This window comes from Zeugodacus cucurbitae, chromosome 6, assembly GCF_028554725.1.
Source record: "Zeugodacus cucurbitae isolate PBARC_wt_2022May chromosome 6, idZeuCucr1.2, whole genome shotgun sequence".
Taxonomy (NCBI): Eukaryota; Metazoa; Arthropoda; class Insecta; order Diptera; family Tephritidae; genus Zeugodacus; species Zeugodacus cucurbitae.
In genome coordinates this window covers 71,436,684-71,464,442 of record NC_071671.1, presented here as the reverse complement: position 1 = coordinate 71,464,442, position 27,759 = coordinate 71,436,684, and the positions used below count along the sequence as shown (strand labels likewise).

Here is a 27,759-nt window from a genome sequence, read left to right as displayed (position 1 = left end):
GCAAGATGCGAAGAGAATGCGCTTGCCGCACACCGGGGTCGCCATATTGCCTTGTGACCTTTTGAAACGAACGTACTTACTTGCATGGCGGCATCCGTGTGTGTGTGTGTGTGTGTGTGTGTATGGGTTTGTGTTCGGTAACTGGCCGCTAAATTAAAGTACCGTTGCAATTTGTAACGGGCGAAATAAAACAACAAATGTGATTTCGGTTACCGATAAATATAACACATTCGTAATTGACTGTATTTCAATATCGGGCAACGACATTGCTTTCTAGTTTTTATTTCTTTTTAGTTTTTTTTTTTGTTTTTGTATTCTTTATTATTCATTTTTGCATTGCTACTTGCTGTGTGTAAAATTCGCATTGAACTGTGTCGTGTGTGTTGAATAAAATTCTGCCTAATACGCTGTGGCTTTAAGTGTACTAAGTGTTAGTTGCTAGTTGTTAGTTGGGAAACAAATGGCACGGATCTTAACAACGAACTAATTATGTTACAATAACGGCAATATAAATTATAAGCATTGATTACATAATAGCAACAAGTGAAGTGTACAACAACAAGTATAACTGTATAACTGACTTTTCATATGCTTTTCGTTTTTGTTTTGGTAATTAGTTAAAATTATCATAACTAATGTCAATAAGTGCTTGTCTTTTTATAATTTTATAAATACTTTTTTCGTTAATTTATAAATACATGCTTAGGTGTACATAAAATTCTATAATTATGAATTAATTTTTTTTTATTTTTGTATTGCACTAAATTATATATTTAATTATTTAAAATCCACCAAATTCACTTAATCATAAGTATATTTTGAAATTTTATTTATTAATTGCTCTAGTCTAAAAAAATCGTGCTAAAATTTTCATTGTTTGATAAATGCAAGTTAGGTTAGGTTAGGTTTTACGGTAGATCACATTAAAATGGAAGGTTTCCAAGTTTGTGCGTAAGGGTGGTATTCATAAAGTCATTTTGACCTTCTAGGATGTTGGTCTCTCTCTATATCGCTTTTTCACTAATCAACTCTGTGACATTTCGACCGCAATAGTAATCTACTTATGAGATCACACATGAGATCTTTATAGAACATAAATTATTTCATACAAAGCTTCTTTGGTATTATCTTCCGTCTGATAGCTGTTTTAATTTGTGAAATACTTTAAAAATCTTTCCGATTAGTTTAATTTTACAATGTAGTATGTTACCAAGATCTTTCGAAAATGCTACGTCCACTATGAATACTGTCCTAGCTCATGCAGGATTATAACGGCTTATGTCGTACGCAATGCCGACGAGCTTTGTCTAGTCTTCTAAACGAACTCAACAACCGATTGGGATAAATCTTTAATTATATTACAATTAATACTGAAAGAAACTACGTACTGCTGATCCCTACAAAAAAACTGAGAATACTCGCCAAAGACAGTTTTCCGGATTTACCACTATCTTGACCCCATATACATTAATTAGTTGAAACCAATGCCAAATGAAACATTTCATTTTCGGAATTTGGAAAAATTATTCATTTTACCATAATCACTGCTTCTTTCAAGAGACTATCCATGTATAGTTATTACACCATTATTCCCTACCGCACGAACTTCCATAAAAACGTGGATCATCTTCCATTTGTAGAGACAAGTAAACGTAGAAAAGGAAACCATAAAGTTGATTGAATTTTTTATATCTAAGTTCTATAACATTGCAACTCTTTTATTTTGGCTTGCAATTTAATAGCTTACAACTAAATTAATTAATTTAATAAATTTCTGCTCTTCAATGCTATGAAACACGTCACAAATGCTATTTGTGCCAGCGAAAAGCTAAAAGTAAAACAAGTGTTCATATACGATTATATATGTATGCAACTATTGCCACATGCTAAAATACTAAATCATTTAATCCTAGTGGATAGCATACAACTTTCATGCCAAATGTTGCCATTTTTAATTCATAATTCATTTAATTTATTATTTCATATCGTTTTAATAAACAAGTGCATATAAATACAAGTAAATTCAATATGTTTCTACTAATTCTAACATACTAGTATATAAGTATAAGTATAAGTGATTTGTGTATATGTAGGTATGTATTGTATATAATTTTTGGTCTTGTTGGTACTCTAAATGTGTAATTTTGTTTGAGTGTTGGTAACACACTCTCTCTTACGTTTGGAGCTTCCTTGTGCCCCTAAATTTAATTTTAACTATATCATTTTAAATTCCGCCCATTTCGCCCACACGCTTCTCACGCTAACATTCTCTGCTCACACTCCCTTAAGATTCTACTAATTGTGTATGTTCTTTCAAACATAGCTGTAATATTTATATATAACATATTCCTCTCATAAATCCCATTTAAAGATTAAGATTTATGTATGCACTCCTCTTTGTCTTTGCTTCTTAACTTAATTTCAAATTCGTATTTATAACCGTATAAATCCGCTCCCGAAAAAAATATAAAAAATTCGTTGCTCTCAAAAAATAAGAGGTTGTAAATAATATCTTAGAAGAAATCAATGCAGCAAAGTATTTTTTGTAATTTTATGTCTCCACACGCTTCATCTATCTAATCCGTATTTGTGCCCCCAATGCAGCAACAACGCCTGAAATGATAAACACAACCGCTCGGCCGAGCTGAGACTGATAGCGGGACACACCGTCATCGCTGAGTCCATCGTGACACATCTCTGGATGCCGCGTGAAGTCCTCGCAGTAGATCTGAAATGTTGAACAAATTAATGTTGAAAGGTTAATGAAATTTCAATCACTGCGGAATTAACAGAAATTCGTAGACGAAAAGTAGGAATATATAAGACCCTTGAAAGTTAATACTGATTGGGTTTACAAAGAATATATATTTCAAATAAGTATAGTAATCTATTAAATCAGTCTCAGACCAGGGATTCAATACATCCCCTTAATATTATATAGAATAATTTTTAACTTAGTTCTCACCTTCGTTAAGCTGTTCGCATATTTATCAACCAGTTCACGTGTGAATTTCGCCGCGTCGTGACCGCATATCTTACGTGCTGCATCTTCAGAACAATCCACCAACTCATTGATTGAACTGCAATTGAATAACGGTACATTTCAGTTAGTATACAGTAAGTACTTGCAAATCTCTACTTTCAACGCACCAGCAGATCGTTTTTATATTCTCATTCAAAGTGATGTTCTCGTGATTCTCCTGATTTTTGTTGGGTTTCAAGAACACCATGGTTTCCTTGTAACGGTTGGCGCAGCCCTCAAATTCCTTTTTAGCGATCTCTGAGCAGTGGGCATGCTTTAAGTATTCTACAAATATTTGCAACAAATAAGGTCCGTGTTTTGAAATGTCTTAATTACTTTTCCACTTACCATCCTGAAACTCGCCCTCGTTACACAGGTCTCGAATGAATTGATTAGTGCCATGGTAGAGTTTATTGAATTGATTTCTTTGCTGCAGCGGCATGCAGCGCCGCGTATAACTCTGGATGCAACGAACACCCTTCTTCAGTTCACTAAAATATAAAGGGAGGAAATATAGATAAAGAGGAGAATTAATAACTTAAGAGTATGAACTCTGAAGCGGACAATAATATTCTCTTTTGTTTGATAAGGATCTCAAGTCGCACTTGAAAGCAATCTACCCACGTATGACCTTTGATATCGTCAACTAAACAACTAACATTCCCGTTCTAAAGTGGACACTTGTAGCTACTGACTGATTTCATTTTATTACAACAGTAATTAATATACGATCTACAGGAATCACATTTGACCGAATACCTTTATTCGTTTGAGCTGTAGTACTTACAGCTGTTCTTTTACTTCTGTCTCTCCCTGTATTAGCTGGAGCTATTACTATGCTTTTAACAGACCGAAACTTAAACTGACTGATTTATTCTATTCTAGAGTGGAATGTAGAAGGCCATCGTATAATATTAGATATATTGTTTTCCTAGTATATGCCAACACGAATAAAATAATTAAATTTAAAGGCAAACTGTGTGACAGATTAGCAGGACATATTTAGACAGTGTCTACTGAAGAGTCATAGAGTGGGAATTCAACTTTTAAGCCATGACTTGTTTAATACATTGCAAAGCTCATTTGAAATTCATATGAATTCTTGATTTTCCATAACCGCATTAATCTCCCACCATCCTACCCCCTCGCTGGGATGACAAAAAAATTTTGTTTTGAAAATTCAATTTGGCACATGCTTTTACTTACTTATGTAACGAACCGAAAGTTTTTTCAGACTCATTTTACAAAACAGATGATCCGCTCGGAATTTTTAATGAACTCGATTTTTATCCGCTACAAGAACGAATGCATGTGTGTGTGTGCGTCTTCTTTGTTTTGCCGAAAGAGAGAGAACCACTACTCATGGCGTTGGCTTAGTGGGAAGTGGACAAACGCATTGAGTGCTGCATACCAAGTGTGCCGAAGGTTGACCACTGAATGATAACGGTATTTACGAGCACAATGAAGAACGTATTGCTTCCGGCAATGGCGCAGAGTAGTTGCAATCAACACAAATTTTCATGTAACTAAATAGGCATACGATAACCGCTGGTGAATAGTGGGGTTGGCTTGCCTAAGCGGAGATAAAAACTCCATGAAAATTTGCCGTACAAATTGTATCTTTCGAACGAGGGCAAAGAGCACGTAAGCAAACGCACGAATGAATCTGCAAGTGGACGAATGCATTGCTATCGTAAATACCGTCCGATACGAGCAAAAACATGAAGTTTAAAATCAAAACTTCAAATTCTTCGGTGCCCTTCGATATGTTGCTTTGCTCGATTGGCGTAATAGCCGAGCAATACAATGCTATATGGACAAGGGCATATTCGTAAATATGCAAAAATAAAACACCCGAAATATCTATGCTAACTACAAAAACAACAAATGATTCTCTGGTCTCTGCTTTATAAAAGCACTGAAGCGTTCTTCAAAAAGTTAAATGATATGACAACTTCATTAAAGAGCCCCGCCCCCGTGTATAAGAGGAGTATGTTAATATTACTTATCAGCAATCCCCTATTAAATGGAGAAGTTAAACCCTCTGTCCATAACTTCTGTAGAATACAATTATCCACAGATGGAGAATCCAAATCCTAGATGCAGGTCTCGTTTCCTATAATAATATCTTTAAGAGGGAGTTTTTTAATAAAGTCTAAAAAATGTTTCGACATCATATGGGCAGTAAATTTCAGATATGATACAGGAAATTGAATGGCACAGGTTAATTTATTTTCATAATTGTAAAAATAGTAGTTATGTGCCATGAGGTGACTGACGGATCGCAAGTGGCTTGTTTAAGCCTGAAATTGTTATATAGAAACAAAAGGTCTATATACTGGCTAAGGGTATATAGTAATCATCTGGAGATATCAGCAGATTGGTGCTCTACCTCTTCTTGCTAGGGCACTTGGGTTTTAACTATTGTCATATCTCCGACTGCATTCCTAAGTTATTAGTTGACATTTAGAGATGTATTGAATGCAAAGTGATTAAATTTAAAACACGATAGTGCTATTAAATCTCAACAGAGAATGGAAATGAGACCGAGGTAAATTTACTGCAAAACTTGTGTGTCTAACCACATTCGTGTATCTATTGAAGTAACTGTGATTTCGAAATTCCGCCAGCTAAGCAAGTCCATTTATGACATCAATAATTAAAATCTCGCACTGAGCCAGCGCCACATTTTATAATTATGACACCTGATTGCACTGGCTTTAATGGACGTTGGCTCTGAGCTGATAGTGTCTACTTGTCGACCAGCCAAAAATGCGAGAATTCACTTGTACATTTGCTGGAAATTAGAAGGTAATATTAATTTAGCTAGTAAAAACCACAAATTGCACAGCGCAATTAATTCCGGGGCTGAATAAAGAAAAAGAGACCGAGAAACAACCAAAAAAAAGAAAGAAAGTCGACTACACTTCGTAATTACTTGCACCCTGCCATTAGTGCTTCGCAGTGATGAGCGGCGCAACAAACGGCGCGCAGTCCGCAGTTCGCTGCCACTCGCCACCAGGTAAAGCATGCAATAGCAGTGGTGTACACCGGTGTGTAACGAGGTGGAGGGGTAAGGGTAGGTTGTGGAATTAAATAATTGAAAAAAGAAAGTTTTCTTTTTCTTTTCTCGTTGATAACGTTGACTTACTTGCAAAGTTTAAGCAGTTCGTCCTTCTTGGCAGCTCCGATGGATAATTCGGAGGTTAAATGTAGCATATCCAGAGGCTCAGCACATTTCGTGAACTCCTCCTGGCCGCACTCCTCGCCGCGAACGCCGGCCACCAGGTCGCTGCCGAGGATTGCAACTGAAACGATACGAAAAGCGAAACAGTATAAACGAAAGTTACAGAAAATGTCGTCACATTAGAGATGACAATAATTGTGGCCGCATGTCGGCTGGGGAGGGAGGGGAGACACGATGGTGGTATGGCATAGCATGTGGAAAGTAGCACGAAACTTTGATACAAAATGAGAAACTTCGACTTCGAGCTGCAACTTGCAGTCAGTGGCTGCAATCAGTAGCGCCATCGACGCAGCTCAGCCCACCGCCCACCTCCTATTGTCCCGACTGTCTTCTATGTGTAAAGAACAAACTCATCGCAACACAACGGTTGACGGCGATGGGGAGGCAGCGGCAGTGGTGACGGCGACACTCAATGTGGCTGAACAACAAAGTTGAGAATGTGCATCGAGGGTAATAAAATCCTCTGTACGTTAAATTGCTAGCAACCGTAGTGTACGACAACAATAACACTAACAACAAAGTAGCACAGCTGCGGAGCAACAGCATTACACAGCGGGGCGGAGTTGCGGGGAAGGGCGCCGGCAAGCGCGGTGACCACACAGCACTCGGTAGGGACAAACGTTGTTAGTGTTGTTGTCGTTGTCGTTGGTGCTGGTCGTTGGTGCTGGTGATATGCGGTGTTTTGGGGTAAAAGGCCACCGAGCGGTTAAATTGAAATATTGCACTTTTTATTGCAGTTCCTTTGGTCAATAACGCTGATAAATGGAGCTTGGGTAGATTCCAAATCGTATTTATCGCACATCCTTGTTTGTTTGTTTGCCAGTTTGTCTCTTTGTGTGTTTGTGTGTTTGTTTGTTGGTGGTAGTGCTTAAGCGAGAGGATGAGCTCTTGCATTTGTATGACACCATGCGCCGTTATATGCCTTAAATCCTGTTCGAGTTCGCCTCGCACGAGCATTGTGTTGTTGTGATCAGTTTGGACAAATGAGCGATGCTGCGTTTTGATAAAAGTTGGCCAAGACGTGCCAAAGTTAAGAATACGTTGAAAGCAAAGACGTTCGAGTGACTCGCATCTCTCTGAAGGTGCAAGCAACAAATGCCAGCAGATTTCGCATTGCGTGCCAGCTCTCGCCGTTGCGTAGCTCTACAGAAGTTTCGCTTTTATTAATTCAGTAATTCAGATTTTTAAATTGCAGAAAATTTTTGAAAACTTTGCCATAGTTGCGCTAGACCGTTTTCACATGATTTCGCCGTCAATAAATACGGACAGATGGAGACCATATTTCTCAAGTCACAACCAATCATAACCTAATCGAGGCTGTAGAATAATAAATACTTTATCAGAGTCAGACTCGGGAATCAAGACTCGGGTGCGATGCCAGTTTGAGTCGCTAATAAAAGCAACAAAAAACTTCCCATAAATTATTAAAAAAAAAATAACGGTAAAAGGAATGTTGGGAAAAGTACAGAATCCATTAAATGCAAGAGAAAATGGAGTGCCGGGCCTTGTACAGGCCTCGGCTGTCTTAAATCGTTTAAAATTGTAAACCAACAACAACATCAGCTAGAATGGAATCAGCCCACTTCTGAGTCAAGAACCATATCTCAGGAACTACTCGCCTGATTTCAAGATAAGTTGGTACTTAATATTTCATTTCGACATCTTGAAGTTGAAGAAAATAGACGAAATTTTAAATTACACCTGATTCGTCCACTTTGCAATACTATAAATCGAGAACCAATGAAGATATCAAACAAAACTTTTGTACAAATACTGCACTAGGGGTGACATCGCTTATTTAAAAATTGTCGAAATTGGACTAAAACTTTTCAAGACCCTAGTGTCTGCTGTTAATTTTTTACCGCAAAAAATCGGTAAATCTCTCAGATATTTTATAGAAATTAAAAGGAGATATGCTCTTTTTAATAAGGTGCCTCCGTGACAAAAATGGGTAAAATCGGGGCATAATTTCCCCTAGCTCCAATATATCTAAAATTAGATTTTCAAATTTCGTATACCGTATATATCAGTTAATATGTGAAATATCTTTAAAGTTAAATGAACTTATAATCTTAGATGTAATATAGCTTGGAGACGAAAATGAGTAAGTATTTATATATATCGTATTATCAGGAAAGTTAGTTGGGCTGCCATGGTTTTCTGCTCCATGGACTTTAATTTTCAATATTGTCACAATTCTAAGAATCCACGCTTAAATCAAATAAATTATGGTCACGCACATTCACTTTGAGAGCAAGGAGACCTTTGAAGTTCATATGAGTGCCTCTGCCACGACGCAGCTGGTTAATATCTAAATTATATATCAGATACTCATATTACTCTCACATCTAGCACTACATAACTGCATATGCAATGCAAACATGCTTGAAGAATAATAAGGCACTCAGAAGTAACAAACTGCTCGCAGTTGCACACATACTTTCAGAACAGAACAGATTTATGTAGAACTAAGTAGAAATAAAGCTAAGTACTGCATTTTCTGTCTCATTTCATATTGTCACAATGAGTATGCAACATGTACACACATACATACATCCGTGCATAGATATGTATGAAAGCTCTTATGACACTGTTTGTGCGTTGTTGCACATATCCTTAAGGCCAGACGGATTGACCATTTTTAAGCCAATTTGATTTCACCATATACACTTATTTCATATACAAATATGCATTCAACGGCGTATTTGTGCCGTTATATCTATCTGAGTGTGTGTGTGTGCGTGTGCGTGTATGGTTGTGTGCTTACGACTATGAACCATACAATATTTTATTTGCTTAGCATTCGAGCCGCAGCTGCAATTCTTGTCATTGTCTTTCCCATTTAACTTTTACTCTTTTTTCCAATTTATTTTCTCCAATTTGTGTTGTTGTTTTTCTGTTTCATTTCAATTTTTTCATTTTTCATTTTGATTTTTCTTATTTTATTTTTCATTTGCTCTATTATACATTTCTTTTGCTGCTTGCTTACTGTACGCAGTGTTGTTGTTGTTGTTGCTGCATTTTAGTTTTTGCCAGTTTAAAAAAGTTCGCCATTGCCGCAACAACAGCAACAACAACCACAACAACAACAAGACACACATAGAGTCTCGCTATAAATCAACAAATGTTGGCATTGCAATGCTAGAAAAAAGCTAAAAAGCGAAACACTGAGCACACACAAAAATTGAACAACTCGCATACCACACGCTGCCGCACATACATACATACATGTATACTCACTCGCACAGCATCCTTGGCTATGGCTATGCTTCCTTTGTATCACGGTATGGATATCTGCACGCTGCCGGCTAGTTTACCGAGTATGGAAGGCTCGATTGCGTCTTTGCTGCGTATGGCCATTCCCTACATACACACGCACACACACACACATAAATAAATTCTAACAAACCAACAAACTCATATAAAAGCCTTCGAAAGAGTCTCTTCGTATTCGTCTGTGTGTGTGTGTGTTTGTGGGTATTTGCGCTCGTCCAGCGTATTTATTTGTGTGCGGTATTTGCGCAAGTGTGTGCAGGATGTGAATAAATATGCGAATATTCGGAGCAGTCAGCCAGCCAGCCAACGCTGGTCAGTTCGTTTGTTGGCTGCATTACTGCGTTACTGTACAACAACAATAGCAACAACAACAGCGCAAACGAGCCGCCCAGCATTCCAACACCATTCTTCACCTGCTCGTGCTGCAATGCGCCCTGCGTTGTTGTTGGGCGCACGCTGCGGTTGCCAGCGAGTTTTTATAGAGATTCGAACACATATTTGCTCAACTTCCCATTAATTTTTGAAATGCATCGAAAATTGAAAACAGCAGGAAAAGGCTGTAAAGCATTTCCGTGTATTCATACCGAACGAAAGTAAACGTTGCGTTGCAAGCGCGGCAATGAATTGCACGGATATAAGCCCCAGCAGGCACTGCCAGCCATTCATTCATTCCTTTCTTCATGATTTGTTCACATACTTTATTGATAATTCGCTCAAGCTCTCTCCCATTTTTTTTTAGTTTTATTTACTTCTCAGTTGTTGTTTTTTTTTTTTTGTTTTTGCTCGTATGCCGACCATGCACGACTGTGGCATGCGTGTATGAATTCGTATATTCAGTGATGCCGTTTATTAACTCCCCGAATGTGGAAGCGATATGCGTAGTGGCTGGCATTAGGGATGTATGTTTGCTTAAAAAGTTTTAGTTCAGGTCAGGATGCGAGACATGTTGTCTGTCCAACCGTCCTTCCGATATATAAACCAAACTCTCTAGGCACAATGAAAATGGGTAAAATCGCTTACAGCCACGCCCACTTCTCATATAACACAATTTCATATTTCATCTATTTTTTCATCGTTATAATATATACATCCAGAATGAATGAAGATATCGGAATTAAACTTTACACAAATACTGCATTTGATACTGCATACCTTTTTGAAAAATTGTCGAAATCGGACTATAACTTTGCAAAGTCTCAGATATCGAACAAGAAGAACTCATTGCTTCAGGATAATTTTTTTACCGTAAATATCGGTAAATCTCTCAGATATTCTAAAGAAATTCGTCATTGCCATGCCACTTCATTGCTCAGCAAATAACTGAGCACCCCTAATGTTCAACCACTTGTTTATGCATGGATTTTTTTTATTTTAACAGTGCTTTAGTGATTTTATTTATAAACGTGAGTTGATAAATAAACATTAATGATGCTATTAAATACAATTTGTGTCAATGCAATTTCATTAATATAATATTAAACTGCAACTTCAAAATGTGGTAAGGTGTTACTCCTCAGGACTAACCATGTACCAGGTTAAACAGGAAACTTAAATGATCACACTCACAAAGTACCGCAAAAGACTGGAACTATAAAATTATGGCGGTAATCGAGCAGAAGGTATAATTCGTTGGGATCGAACCTGGTCTTGCCAAGCTACTACTGCCCAAGAGATCATCGCCTCTACAAACAATTATCGACAGAACAGTTGAGAACCATCTATCTCAATAAGAATAACTTCACAAATCGGAAAAGTGGTCAGTCCTTACTTAAAGTCCCTTTTCGATGACGGTTATGAGATTGAATTCATTTCATCTTAAATATGAATATGGAATATCTTTATTATAATATATGTATATCTTCTTTATTAATTGAGAGCATGCCGAGGTTTCCCAGCTTCCTATTTTAATTGTTAGTTGCTTTTCATATGAAAACTAAAGCAGAAAAAATATACAGGGTGTTAATTGGTGCCACCAAGTAATCACAGATCGGTGTTAAGTGAATTCTCATTTTGTCGTGTTTTAGATAATTTTAGATTTTGTCTGAGGCAAATAAGTTGCCAAATCAAATCAAGAGCGTCATTTATCCACACCAATAAAGCGCTCGGACAGTTGTCAACGCTTGTCAGTCCCGGCAATCCGAAAGTTGTTATCCCTAAAAGCGCCAACAACAACGGTAAGTCGACAATGCGTGCGTTTCAGTGAAATGGGGGAATGCGCGCCGCCATTGTGGTTTATTTTGTGTAAATTTGTGACATTTCAAAGGATGCGCACAGCTGTTGGCCATGCCAGACGGAAGGCGAGCCTATTTTTAGCCCATCACCAGTCAGCGCGGCATGCTGATGGACTGCCTCACTCATTTAGCCATTACAGGCGTCGCGAAATTGTATCCACACACCCACACCCACACTCACACTTTACAGCCATCTATTTAGGTATGTTAATAGGAAATGAGCTGCACCAGTAAAATTGCAAATCAATTACGCTTTATTCCACAACATTGAGTTAAAATACCGTTGCATCCTGCCAACACTTTTTCCCCATTCACATACACATACACACGAATTCAATCAATATACGCCAACATATTTGCAATTTACATACATACATACATATATATGTATGCATTTGTATTTATGTGCGGAGAGCGACCTGTTTATGGTAACATAATTACGTTGAGGTCACGCATGATGGATACATTGCACACACCGGTGACCGCCAACGGAAATTATGCACAGCATTTCAGTGTGCGCGCATTTGAGTGTATTTAAAGGATGTGCGTGTGGATTTTAACATAATGTTTAAATACATATTGGATTATGGTAGTGGGTTGGAAGTCCCGACACGACTGTTAAAGGGTATTCCATAATCGACGGGTTTTTGCTTGTTGATTCGATTTCGATCACATTACAAACCCCACAGACCCATTGGCAATCCGGAGTCAACCTTACAACTAATGATTAAATAACAAATTGTTCTATGAGAGATCTCTTTCTTCCTTCAGAACTTCAAGTCCATCCAGAAAGATTTGACCTAAAAGAACGTTTCTTGCTTCCAAGAGCGGCTGAGAGCTTTTCATTCGTCTTACAGACCCTCAAGTCCATCCAAAAATATTTGACCTAAAATAACGTTTCAGACCTGAAAAAGTACTGTCACAACTCAATCTGCGGACCGATAAATCGAACTATAGATATTTACCGTTTGGAGCTTAGAGCTAGTTATTTATTTGAAAGTATCTAGGCCGCTTGGTTCTGAAATGTTTCTGGTTATATAAGGAACTCAACTTGAATGCCGTATGGACCTGAGTAAGTCAATTGATTCTGTTTAAAATCGGGGGCTTGAGAGATTCGATGCCATAATTCACATTCCACCTTTGAAGACCTAATGGACTAACAGAACGCAAAGTACGCACTTAAGCGCTTGGGTACTGGGGAAACCGCGCGCATTCCCACCCGCTCACATTTCGCATGGAAATACCTACAAGTACATCAGCATATGTATTTGACGGCGTGGCGCTGAGCCGCACTGACTGCCTGACTGTCTGCCTGCCACTTGCCACTTGCCACGGCTTTTCATTACGAGCATAAGCGGCGTACGAATTAAATTGGGATTTTACGAGTTCCATATTTGCGCAGCGTCGCCGTACGTTCGAATTCCGATTGCACATGAGACCGAGACCTGGGCGAGGAGTGCACCTGCGTGCCGTTGGAGTATGAATAATGCATGTCATTCATTATAAAACTGCAGATGATTATGTGGAATGCGCGGAAAAAGGCTGTAGAGTGCTCACTGTTTGTTGTTGTTGCTGTTGTTGTTGGCAATATAAACAGACATATTTATTGTATTTGCGATGTTTCGGCCTTCAAGCGGCGCTATAATATTTATTTTTCAATTCGTTGCTGTGGTTTTCGGCCGAAAAGTTTCAATTCAATTTTAATAAATAACTACATTGCTCATAAGTACACACAATCACGGCCATCTATACATACATACATACATTTAAATGATATATGTATATGAAGGTGTGACAGGAATAGTTAATTGCGCCAAAAAGTTCAAATTATGTGGCATTGAAACACTGTCCAAATCAGATTTCATTTACACTGAAGCTGGAGTTGAACTGTCCTCGAATTGCGCATTTAGGTAAACACGAAATATTTTGAAAGTGAGGTTATGTTGCATTCTCAAATATCAATTTAATTTTATAAAATGCCATTTCGAACCATAAGTACTAGTTAGTTGGAAAATTTTATTTAGTTTTTCTAGATAATTGAAAGAAGTCAATGAAATGAAAGTTTCGAACATTAACGTAACGTGGGACCTTAGGTCAAGTGAGATTTGAAAGCTGGGAACAAAACAGATGTTTTTAGGTTTCATAGAATTATAGAGTGAACTGAAAGAACACAAGTAAATGAAAATTTTGGTACATGATATAGCATTGGAGTGTTAAAGAGGGAGTTTTAGCTTTTGGCAACTTAAAAGTAAAACTCTGGGCCTGGCCTTACAAGCAGTTATCTAGAATATATAGGCCTTGTCAGATTTAGGGATAAATATCTCTTCCGATGAATGGAAAGTTTGCTTGAATCGTAGTAGAATAGGAGACTTGATGATAACATCCGTAGAAGTAGATATTGGTATGTTCACAGATATGTTCAGCATAAGTGCTCGCTATTTGGCGTTAAGACCGATAGAAAGATAAGCTATGCTAATTCAACTTACATACTTGACATATTATACATTTGCAGTGGCTAGGAAATGATGATGAAGAACGATTGCAATAAAGGAGCGGTGAGGGCCCGCTTGTAATTTGTGTGCGCCATTTAAGTCCAAGATATCCCAAAAGCGTTTCATTTATTTATTTATAAAACTCTTGGAATTCATAATCCCGTTACAGAGCAGCAAACATTCACCGAAAGACATCCGCAACACGAACGCCAACATCCCGATAACTGCAATGCCTGCAGTCTCTACGGAAAGCAAAAGAGAGCAGCATCTTATTGCAACCCATCTCACGAGCTCGCCATATTTATGAGTGTTTGCATGCCCTTCGCAAAGTGGAAAATATTCTACTAATCCATTTCGCCTAATTAGTTAATTTATATTAAAATTCATGACAATGTTAAGCACTAATGTGCTGCGCTGCGGCATGGAGGAAGCCAAGCGCCACATAGCCCGCACAGCATAGCATGGCACAGCATAACATTAACGACGAAGCAGTAGGGGCCAGGGGAGGACGGTGGTTGTTTTGAAGAAAACATCAAGTGTTTACTCGGTTAACCAGAAAATTCATCTTGGCGCTAAGTGATTTAGTTACAATTTTGCACTAGTGTCGTGTGCTCGATAGCGCACACTTTCCGGGCTCGAAGGTTGCAGCATCCAGCGGCTCTTCTTTGCCACTTGTCCGCTCGTTTCAACACTTCTTCGGCTATGTGCATTGTCAACTCTTAATGAATATTGCAGCAGTTAACTGTGTCTTAAATAAGCCGATGAATGCGCCCCCCTCTGCGACCGCACCCCGCATGAGCTCCACTGTGGAGCAGTGCCAGCAAGTAAGAGTAAAGCCAGCGCTGGCTCAGCCGCTACTTCGATTCGGAATTTTTGCCGCAAAACCCCAACTGGATATGGTAGGCCACGCGACGCTCTGAAGTGTGCGTCGGGTAGCGACTGCAGCAGCGCAGAAATGCTCGAGCCTGTGTGTGTGTGTGTGTGTGTATGCGATGAGTGTTTCAATGTGCAAAGTATCGAGAAGCGCTAATTATGAATGCATGTAAATGTGAATGTATTAATTTTAAATGAATGTGGATTTTGATATGGCGCAGAGAAAGGCAACCAAACTATTTTAATGTTGACACGCTTCTGCTTGATCTGCAGCTTTGCTCATTTAAATTCTGGCAGGCAAGCACTCAAGCACTTGGGGTTAAGGTCGTGCGAAGTCCTTCGAGGAAACTTTAAGTTTTAAGTTATTGCATAAGTTATTTTTGGATATATTACACTTTGTGGCAGTTTTGGGGAATGAAATATGAGAAATATGAGTGCATGTGCAGCAGATTTCTCGGTTAAGTAACTTTGTAATAACTTTGGAGCCAATTTTTGTTACTCAAAACTATTAGTTTTCAAGGTTGGAGTTATGGAATAAAAAAATCAACTCTGGATACAAATAAGAATTAAAAGTGGTAAATAATGAAAATAAAAACAGAAGTTTTTTTCGAATGTAAGAGAAATGCTCTTCTTCTTATTCTTCTAAGTTCCAATGTAGCAAAATAGAGGGTGTTTTTTAGACATTTGCCTTTCGAGTAGAAATAAAACGCATATAATTTAATGTAATAGCCATGAATTTGGCTTTATAATAAATATATGGGTTTGCCACTTCGTTTTAAAACTGATTTCGAGCATGTGAGTGGCTGCCCGCGGCTGGCTCGAATGAATTACAGCCGATAGGTACAATTTTTGTCCACTTTTTGCAGTAGTTGGGATTGCATGTCAGCAACAAACGTTGTACCGAAGCAAGTCTGTTCATTATGAAGTGGTCTTTGAAGAACACACATCTAAAAAATCAACCTTCATCAAAATATTTCGAACCTCTTTTTAGCTATTGGTTAGGTTTGATAAGGTGAAGTGGCGGTCAGTTGGAATAATGTACAAAATGAAAATGACAACCATGATATTGGGAAGCTTTCAGTATAAAATATTCTAGAACGCTATTAACGGGAATACGCAGCAACACACCTTCCTGAACCTTTATTTCACAAAATATGATTATTTCACGGAAGGGCCTCCTCCAGCTGGAACTTCAGAGTGGGGAAATTATGGAAATACTGTTAAAAATTTACTATAATATGGCTTTAGCTGCATATTGTTAAGAATATGTGTATGCCAACGAGGAAGTAATTCTTATACAAAAGAATATGAAATATAAAATCGCTCATACGCCATGTCCAAAGTATTCAATAATCAAAATTAATTTCATTCCAACAGGATAGGGTTGTAGATTTAAAAAATTTCAATTTACAACTATTGAGAAATAAATATCAAAGCTTGCTTATTTGGACCGATTTTATATTAAATGCAATTGCTTAAATTTTGTTATTTTTAAACTCTAAAACTTTTTTTTCCAAAATTCCCCAGAAAAAAGCTTTAAACGCCAACCTAATCAAAGTGGCTAGTTAAAAGTAATTAGTTGTTCATACTCCTGTTTTCATTTTCCACATACATACATACATACACATAAGTACATATATGCATAAGTATAACCACAGCTGTGAGTGTAAGAATGTACAAATTTAGAACTGTGGCAATTGTTACAACTCGTTGTCCGAATTCGAGTCATTATTACACTCTAATTACTGTAGAGTCGATTCGCATATGAGTGCGCCAAGCATATGTATTGGTATGGACAGGCTAGTGCAAATCCAGAGCGAGCCCTCTTTGCCTTCACACCCAACAGCAAATTGTCGGAGCAATGGATGCAACAGCGCAAAAGGCAAGTGCTTCTAAAATCTAATGCAATTGGAAGTTAAACACTGAAAGTTTTATATACTACATACAGTCAATTCTAGTAGAGAATCTATAGAGAATAGTTCTTGAAAAATCAATTTCTATGCATAATTTGGTGATCCAAAGGCTCTTCTGATATTTTCAAGATTTCAATATATTACACACGGACTACTTCTATTATTAAATGGAACGGTTTTCCAGCTCTTTTGAGCAGTGCGTTTTGTGCGGTGCACCGTTTGGTCGACGCCGACAAAGCCCAACAATGGCTGCAGTGTTAACAATACTAACTACATCACTGCACCAGATACTTGCAACAAAAAATGCAAAAAAATGCACAGGCGGCTACGGCAGCAGAGGTGTTGCTTTAATAGCGGTGGCAATATCAGCGGCAAAGCCGTTAGTAAGCACTCCAGCAGTCAAACACAACTCTAATGTGGGGCCAACGTCCACACAACGGCAGCGGCAACGGAAGCAAGGAGGCAACACAGCACAGGTAAATGCAGTCAAACACTCATTCATACATACATATATACATATATATATATATTCATATGTGTGTGTGCATGCCTAAGCGAGGCGTTTGGCAAAAATGAGCAAATGAAAAGCATAAAGTGAAAATTGTACTGTAAACTCAATTCGAAGCTGGTGGTAATACGAAATGCAAGCAGAGATATACGTTACATAGCATTGGCATACATGGACACACACACGCACACACACAAATATGCACTTAAGTGTGGCAATGTGTGGCAACTGTGTAGTAGGTTCATATGTAAATATCAATGCACTTAAATGCCTTCTTATACACACGCATACATACACACGTACATACAAATAAATACGGATGTATGTGCGTGCCACTAAGTACCGTAATGTGTGCGCTGATGGCTTTTCAGCTTGCGGTTTCACTCTCTAAAGTGTGGCGACCGTTGTCGATCCTCAATAGATGCCCTGCAGGTGCGAACAACTCAGCTACCTTCTTGACTTCTTGCATACAGGGTGCTTGCTATGCCGTGCTATGTGTGTGTGTGTCCGTACATTAAATGTATGTAATTATGTGGCAATCCGGATTTGAACGCATTCAAATGCACAGATAGGCGAGGAGGAATGAGTGGAGTATGTGGCTTCCTGAGACGTTGTGCATGCAGAGCAGAACAACAAAAATTAAACGATTTTCAATTAATTAAACTAAATGGAATTCGATGGTTACAGTCATTGATTTTCGAAAAGTAACTGGTGCTGATGATTGCAGTGAAAACAAATTAATACATGAATTGAATGGCAAAGCCAAAGCAATAAAGCCTGCCGACGATGGCACTGATGAATGTACACATAGGCGCAGTCGCTCATATTTATGTACAACTACCGAGACATAAGGGTGGTCCTTATTGAGAGGAAATAATAGAAATTTACACATTTTATGCACTGATAAAAGTTGTTTGACATACAGCAGCTGAAGATCTAGGGTTGGTTATATTATTATGAAGGAGCAGGTCTCTCAAGCAGTCTGTGACTTAACTTTGTGACCTTTGACCTTTAGTAAAATGTTTTACTGCGCACTGGCTTCTTGTCATTACCAAATACTTCCGGCTTTAGAAGACTCTCGTTGCAAGATGCAGTAGACAAACAGAGTACATTAAGTAATCACCACGGTTATAAACGAGGTGTGTTCTAAGGACGACGGAAATTGTAAAAATTAAATTAGGCGATGAAAACATACAAAATGCAATGGTCACACAATAAGCGGCATGTGAGCGGTATTTTAGAGCGGCAGAGCGGCGCCGCTCAGGAATGGCTGAGCGACAAACAATAAAAAATGACAAATAAATATAGAATTATTGAGTGGACGAGACCTTATCCTACCCTGCAAGGTATCGAAACGCTGTTGTAGCCAATTATCCAAACCCGTGAAATTTTAAATTTCCCATTTCCCTTTATTTTTTGGACACACCTCATATTATGATTGCAATGTAAACATAACCACGTATTCTGTCACATTTTTTCTTAAAAAAACACAAAATCAAAGAAAAGTGGCTTAAATACTGGCAATCATTTTAAAGACATTAGTTTCACATACATAAGTGCCACCCTAGTAATATTATACGTAACGCTTGCACAAACATTTATAATAATTTGCAACAAACACAGACACACACAGGCACACAGCACTCAAACGGCTAACCGGCAATTGAAATAGACTTTCGAATGTGTTCGCTCAAATGCACGCTGAGTTCATTGGAAGGAGCTCTTCGCAAGTGCTTGAATTGAAAGATTTCGAAATGTTCGCATTCACGCTGCTAATAAATACAAGTGCGAGTATCTCGGTGCATATTGTTTGCGTTTTAACTGCACTTGTGGCATGCAAACACATCGAGGCAATCGATTTTAATTTAATTAATTGGCCAACCTTCTCGGCTATCTTGTTGTATGCCAACAAACACACACACACACACTCGAATAAAAAATATATATTTGTAAGTGACAGCATCTGCCATCCATATAAATATGAGGCCTATATACATATATATTTGTTTGTGTGTAGGTGTTGATAACTGCATGGACGGCTGCTTGTGTCCTTGCTTTGTTTTTGTAAAAGCGAAAAGGCAGAAAGATCCTTTCATACACAACGCAGCGATGACATCATCACACATGTAACTGGCAGCAAGCTCAACCGTTTCATTTTCGATTCTTTTTTCTCGTCTCGTTTTCGGATGTTGGTTGTTGGCTTTTGTTTTTATTGTTTTTACGCTCTTTTGGCTCTTCTGGTTGCATTCCCTATGCCAATTAAATCCTTGCTCGCACACGCTCTAAATAAGTCGAAAAGCAGTAGCAGCCACTTCTCGTGCCACTGTCTGACAATTAGTCGCAGCTCAACGCATCAACGCCGCACACACACTCAAACACATGCCAGCAGCTTCATGCGTGTGCTTGAGTGCGTGTGTGTGTGGCTGCGCCTAAGCAGTTAACCGGCTGGCGGCTGGCGGCTGGCGGCGCTGCATGCGTGAACACTTGCGCCAGTGCGGCGAACACTGCGTCAGTGTCCCTGTGGTAAGACCAGATGTTGAACTGGAAACCGCAAAACCGGATCCAGTAGCTGTTTTCCGCCTGCTGCCGCTTCCTCTGGTGAATCTTGCAAATGCAAATTAATCACCAACATTCTGGTTTCTTTTCAGTTGCAAACAGCACTCGGCCATTTGTCACCATTTGTTTGGCTAGTGTGTATGTGAGCACTATCCTAACACCGTTGCTTTTGTTGAATTTCTGAATTTATTTGCATAATATTTAAGAAAGGTTGATATGCTCATTCACCGCCCAAGTACAGGGTGTTTTTTAGACAAAAACAAGTATTGCCGCATTGAAAACCAATCATATAAAAAAAACACCCGTTATTAAGATGGTAAGACCGCCAAATGAGCCACAGATCTCATGTAAGCAAAGAGTCTTAGGAGTACTGAACACTTGACAGAGCGCAAGACAGAAAGTTCTTCAGAGGCGTCAGTTGAGGAATATGCTTCAAAAGACTGCCTCCAGTGTAGTCTTGATGTTGCATTGGTTACTTCGGTTTCTTCCAGAAGAAACTTCTACTAAATTGATTCCCACGGTTGTTCTTAAATACAGTTTTTGAGTTTTTAAAATTACATTTTACTCGTACAGTTTAAAGACGTTATGGATTCGAATCATTTTTTAGCTGTTTGGATAGACTGAGTCCTCTGCTCTATCTTACTATCGCTGTATTTTCCTGAAATGAGATGAGTAAATGTACTCGTAGATCACTGCAATATCATGTGGTTTTCAGAAGAAAGGGAGACTATAAGACGACAATTCGAGCTCTGCACTGTATTTTTTTGGATGATGGTATAGAAGAATGTAGCTAGATGATATATTCTAACTAATCGACCATAAATATAATTCATTACAATCGACCAAACTAAAATCGGCACGTTCCGTTTGACCTTCGGCTATTCCGAAATGTATAAAATATATTATGATTTGCATGACGCCACTTTCTGAAATCGCAATAACAATTAGTTTCCGAACCTAATGATAAGACGGTAATGAGGGGTTTTTTACCACTTCATGCTCGAAAGAACAAGAATTTTTGTATGAATGCAGACTGAAGTTTAGTATATATGTAAATACACAACATACGATGTGTGTTCAAAAAATAACGGGAATTTCATTTTTTGGAAATTTTATCGTACTACAGAGGCATGTTTCTCAATATGATTATCAATAAAATTTTTGACAATTTCAATTATCAAACCCGCGAAATTGAAAAATTCCCGTTATTTTTTGAACACATCTCGTAAGAGCACTTTGACTGCATAAGTACTTACCTATAGCATAGACGGCTATCGCAAAACTATTGCCGCTGTTGTTTTTGTTGTAGCGCCTTTGATCACAACTGCGTCTCTCTTCGCTCCGGGCGATCACTTTGTTGGACATTATGCGCAGCATGTTTAAACACTTTTTAAGCGGAGCTGATTTGCCAGCCAAATGTCAATATCTATTCAAATGTTTGTTTGTGTGTGGGTGTGATAAAGTTTGTCAAAACACTTGTCAAGCGTTTTTGTTGTATTTAATTCTCAAATCACTTATTCAATTCCAAGATCTTTGCATGTGTTTGCTCACTGTAATTTTAATTTTCGTTCAACATAAGCATTTAATAATATTTTATCATTTGTTTAGCGCTTTCGAGCTTTCGCCGGCAGATAAGAGTTCGAGAGCTCGCCGCCTCACTAATGGCGCTTCGCAGAAGAAGAAGAGCAACAATGTGAAACTTTAAAATATTCGTGGAATATGGTCATTATTTCTAAATTATGACAAATCACAAAAGGCAACAACAATAACACCAACACTAGCGAAAAGAACAGTGTGGCGTGACTCGTACCCCGCACCGCAAGCCCCTATTCATTTTCATTAGGAATCCCACAAATTATGCGCGCACTTAGCGATAGTTATTGTGGTCATTGCCACGCCGCGCACACCCACACACACACACGCAAGTCCACAGACAAACAAACACACACACATTTGTACTACAGCGCTAAGTACTTGGGCGAAGTGTGGGTGGTGGCAGCAGAAGAAATATGATGATGAATTTCAAATTGCTTGCGAATGCAGTCTTAAGAGGCGGCAACGCTCTGGCAGACACTGCCTTCAAAAAATGTGCACTGAGTGGCGTGTGCAACGCTCATGTGTGTGTGTGTGTGTTCTTTCGAAGGCAACATATCTTATCTATTGTACGTAACGATTTGCAAATAGTTTATTTGTGTTTATCTTTTTATTTTACATAAATATTTATACAACACTTAATTTGCAGTGTGCACTGTGTGGGCAGAACGATTGGAGTGCACACGCTGCTCAGCACTTTTGTTGGCTTTTGCATCGTTTGAAGGTTAAGAGAAATATGCATTCGAGCATCGGAGAGAACTCAGAGTTCAATTGTTGGTTGCAGGTATATTTATAATGCAATTTGGCGTATTGTTGCACCGACATCAGCAACCATCGTCAGTTTTCATGGTAAAGATCACATCGAAGGGTAAAATTGACCTCGTCTGTCTCTGTAAGGAACCTAACTCCCTCCCCAACGAAATACATGCTGTTCAGTTCTCCAACTGGAATCCGAATATGGAATACTAACTTTAAAACGGCGGTCCCTATAGACACTTGCTAGAAATAATCCGCCCTCTAGTAACATTATAAAGTACTTTCTTCTCACAAACCTTCTAGCAAGTACTTCACAAGATTTAGAAATTGTTAGTTAAATCTTCACTAGCTTTCTACTTTCTACCGTTAATTATGAGCGATTTAAGGGCACTTTTAAAATCCTTAGCAAGAGCTAAATATTCCTGCGCAAAATCGTCATAAAAGCTACCATCTCCTGCCCCTTCTGCCTAGGTGGCAGTGCTTGTGTTGTTTTGACAACATTTCCCTTTTGAATGTTCATTTCATGGTGAGATTTTATATTTGTCACTTAATGTTAAATGTTGAGCGTAAAAATCCTTTGGGAGACGCGCTTAGATGGTGTCAGCTGCCCAGTTACGTTTTGCTTACCGCTTGCGTCCCGCGTCCCGCGTCCTGTCGCCTGTATTCGCCAGTGATAATCACAATCAAGGCAATCATCGTTTGGACACTTTTAATACTTTTCCCTTATTCCTTTAAGCGGCGGCGCATTGGTATTTGCTTGCTGGCTGCAAAAAGTAACTGTTGTGGCAACAAAATACACTCGGTCTCTGTGTGGATCTCTGTGTGTGCGTTTTTGTTTTCTTCATTTCGTCCGACTGCAGTTTTCAATTTGCTTTTTGTTTTGCGCTTTTTCCACCGACGATTTCACCGACTTCAGCAGCGCTCTCAAGCTCGGCAAGCGACGACGACAGCAAAAGTTCAAAAACTCTGAAAGTTCCCAAGAGATCCATAGCATTGGCCTTTTAGACGCTTCGGTATTTTGGTGGAAAATTGAAATTTATGTTTGTTTGTTTGTCAGTTTCGTTTTCATAAATGCTGTGGCTTGTGTGGCGCCGGACGCATATCAACCCAGCAATGAGTTGGATGGTCTCGGTACTTATGGGTACTACTCCTTTTTCAATATAATCTGTTAGCTTTTCTTGATAGACACTTGAAATTGTAATACATCTGGCTTTCTTCGTAATCTCTCTGTCTTCTCTTGCTCGAAAGCATCCTAAATGTATGCAATGTATCACTATTGAATGCCAAAAGCAATAATTTAGTTGGGAATCCACCCTTGGGTATGGTTTAGAGAGGCCTTTATTGAATTTTATATCTTTAGCGAAAAACTACATTTGATTCAAGAGAGCAGTCTGTTTTGCCATCAGTCTTTCAATTCTTCAACATGCCAATCGCATTGTACGTGTTAATACATGACTCTCATGTCTTTATGTGTGGATGTCTAAGAGTTGTCTAAGTTTTCCCTTCTCTAAAGTTCGGATTAGTTCTGTGTGGCTAAGAAAAGTAATAAAGTTCGCTTTTGACGCGGAGAGAGATTGGCTGCCTTCTACACACTCATACGCGCACCAAGACACCCGCGAAGGCGTTCGCACACACGCAGACACCGTGTCATTGGTCAGTTATTTGTTAATTGCATTGAAAGGGATGCGGACCCTTTTTAAACGGTAAAACGGTGGCTGGCCATAAAGTTGATTTTTTTATGAGCGTGAGCCCGAAATGTGTGAAAAGCGTCGGCGTTTATTTGCGATGGTGTGAGAAGCTATTTCGTAGCATTTTAATTATGCGAATTAGCGCTAATTTGAATTGTTGATCGCAAAGCGACCGCAGCGAGCTGACAACGAATTGATATGCTTCTGCGTTTTCTGCTGTAACGTAGATGTAGCGATTTAAAGTATATAAAAACTGATAATTAAGAGTTTCATTTAATGAATTCCATTTAAAAAGGTTGAAATATAAATAATTTTGTCTAACAAAAATGTTTCAAATTCTGCAAAATAAATTGTTTATGACACCACGTCCAGTTTCTATAGAACGCTAGTTTTTTTTTATTACAAGAATCTACCTTAAGGTCCACCTTAAGATAAAGAACTCAGAAGAATGGAGATATCAAAACCAAACTAGCAAATATGATTCAAAAAATAATCGACAACATTATAGTGTAGTAATTTTTCGAAAGTATATATTTCTGAGACAAATCTCTGAAATGAGCCACGGCGGATGATTAACATCAACAAAAACTAACGGAAACCCAATACCGACATAACATATAATATCTCTAAGAGAGTTGTCATCCATAAACAAGTTAGTATAACAAGCTATTTTATAGTACTCACTGATTTACAATAACAATAATATTTACATTTTCAAATGATAGTCGCTTTAAAACCATAAAATAAATTGTTTACGGAAGCAATTTACTTATGAGTTTTGAGTATGAGACTAAAGGGCTGAAGTACAACCATCAGGTGTGAACTACTCGCTTCATTTTTGTGGAATAAACCAAATGTCAAATCTGCCTTGACCTGTCACTTTTGACTGAAAGCTGTTAGACAGTTGCTCTTTGATAAATATATTTTCACTACGCGATACAAATAAAATATGGGCAAAAGCGCAAACTTAATTGCAACTTTATGAGCGTTTTTTGAACTGGCGGTCAAAGCGCAGATTTCATTTATTTCCGACGTAGTTTCAACAATTCGCAAATTGACGTAGTCTCTCACACATCCATACATACATACATATGTACATATATGAGTATGTTGAATGCCTTAACATTTCGAAAACAAAACTGACATTTTTCTGACACCGGTTTGTTGTTTTCGTTCTAAAGTATTTTTATGCCGTGTTTATGAATAATTCTCCGCCTCCCATACAGCTATCGGCATGCACTTTTAAATGGTTCGCCTATTTACATACTTACATAACTGGTTCATATCACACTTGATTATCATTTATGCCGTCGCTTCGCGGTGCTTTGCAACCAGTTTAAACTAACTTGGCGCGCACATTGTAGATAGTAGATAGATATAACTGAGTCTGAGTGAGTTCTCGATGCCAACCACTATCAAGTCAGGGCATGTTTTTGTTTTCTAAACATATTTTAGTGTACACTGTAGAGTTTCTGCAGTGAACTGTGCAACTGGCTATGAAACAACTGACAACTATTTGGTTTGAACAGCGAAACCAAATGGATTTAATAACTACGAACGACGGACATCCTAAGCGATATTAATATTGATATTGAGTTCGATCAATTATAATAATAATAAATACTAATATCTTACTAGTTTAAAACAGTCGCAAATAAGATTAGTTCAATTATCAACCAAAACGAAGATCTCAACGAAATTCGGGTCTCCGAAAAGATAAAACCAAAAATTATTCCAAAGAAACACTAATTGACCATAAAAGCAGTATAAATTCATTGAGGTTTTATTTAGAAGAATTTGATAATATATCACTTTGGGATTGGGTCAATTCTACTCTTCTTCAGTATAGTTCATTTTCTCGAATCTAGCATTCCAAAACTAATAATTTTAAGGAAATCTTTTTTTTTTCAATTTAACATATAGAACTTAAAAAACGCCAAATAAAAATCCAAGTTGTCAAATATAGTTTTGACAGACATGTCAATAAATGTGCTCTGTCATTTATATATTTAACATACTGAATCAGTAATAAATTTTTTTTACACATATGATAAAATATAGGAAGAGCCAGATAGACCCAGACAGAGATAAGACCGTTTGATAAAACTCTCTACTTTAGCGTCGGCGAATATCGCAATAGAAGTCTTGTTGAGCACTAACAATATTGAGGAATCAAGTTCATTACCTCCTTATGCTTAGTTATGCTGTCCGAAGAGAGAGAGAGAGGGGGCCTTCGGAATAAAAACGCATGTCGATCGCGGCGATCTCCAACAAATTGCACGCAAATAACTATTTCATTAAACTAATCCAACAAACTATTTATAGAACATTTTTAGTGAAATACACACACGAGTTATGACTAGGATTTTATATTTTTGAAATTGGCTGCATTATATCTTTGAGACTTACTTTTCATCTGCACACTCATTGGGGAAACACTTTCCTACAGGCCACCTACGCACCTTGGACACTTGTAAATAAATTCTGTATGTCTGTCTTCTTAGTATATGCTCCAAAGGCCATTTTAATAAGTTTAAGAAATTGGCAGCGCCAATGCATTTGACGCTCACTCGATGCAAAGCGAACTTTGAGCCTAACAACAAATCATTTTATTTTCACGAAAAATTTGCAAATAAATTGCGAGGAACGAACTCTCAACTGCCTGGCATAAATGAAACAAAAATAAAAATCAAAAATAAAAATCAAAATCAAAATAAAAACATAAATAAAACAGTCCAAATGCGCATAGCTGAGCGGCGTATCGGTCGGCTGTATCAATTTGTGGATATTCACGGCACATTTCGAAATCACAAACAAACAAGTGAAGCAGCGATGTGTCAACAGACGCGCCCCCACAAAAAACGCGGGACGCCGCTGCGCTCAGCAATAAACTGTTTACGAAACTTTGATTATGATTGGTCTGCTAAAATATTTGCGTCAAATATGCACGAGAGACAAAAATGTGTATTTCGATCACACACATTTTTGGCTTTCGGTGCGCTACGGCGGCGAAAACCTTGATGCACTTTCCCACGAACACTCGACTGCACCTGTGTTCAGGTGTTCAGGTGTGTGTGCGCTTGCACTGGCTCAAACAAAACTAAAAATATTGCACAGGTTCGCCAGCCAAACAAAAAGCTGAGAAACAAGCAAAGCAACAACAACCACAACAACAGCAAGCAAGCAGTTTGCCGCGAATTCTGTTTTCGGCTGCACCAACTGCACTAGCATTCAGCTGCCAGCGGGGTGTGTGACAGTTTAACGGCTAATCAATGCACCAATGAACCCAACAGGTTTTTCAAGAATCGTAAACGTACGAGTACAACAATGCTTCCGGTCGCCCGGCACCAACAACACAAATGATTACAATAACTTTTATGGAATTTAATTATTCCATTCTCCAACTGTTTGCCAAACAGTTCACCCACCGACTGTATGGTAGATATGTGCTTTCGATTTGGTATCCAACGTGGCTGATATTTTGTATTCCGTAATTGACTCGCACGCACCGCCCCCTACGCGACGACACACAGCACTTGAATGGCGAACGAAAACTGGCGCTGCTTACACGTCGGGGAGCACCGCACGGCATGCCAAGACTGAA

General features: G+C 38.4%; 1 protein-coding gene across 5 annotated transcripts; it reads right to left on the bottom strand.

The window, feature by feature from the left end:
* Nucleotides 1–294: 294 nt before the first annotated feature.
* Nucleotides 295–27,759, bottom strand: LOC105221306 (uncharacterized). 5 transcript variants are annotated; one of them, XM_011198163.3, is made up of 7 exons: nt 27,473–27,759; nt 21,375–21,668; nt 6,174–6,330; nt 3,371–3,513; nt 3,151–3,307; nt 2,966–3,080; nt 295–2,728 (listed from the first exon to the last, which is right to left on the bottom strand). In XM_011198163.3, the coding sequence occupies exons 2-7, from the start codon at nt 21,493–21,495 to the stop codon at nt 2,573–2,575; spliced, it is 849 nt and encodes a 282-aa protein (XP_011196465.2). In that variant the 5' UTR covers nt 21,496–21,668; nt 27,473–27,759; the 3' UTR covers nt 295–2,572. The 5 variants fall into 5 exon arrangements, with proteins under 5 accessions (XP_011196465.2, XP_011196463.2, XP_028902182.2 ...); XM_011198161.3 differs by having other exon boundaries at nt 27,523–27,759; XM_029046349.2 differs by having other exon boundaries at nt 21,375–21,785; nt 27,584–27,759.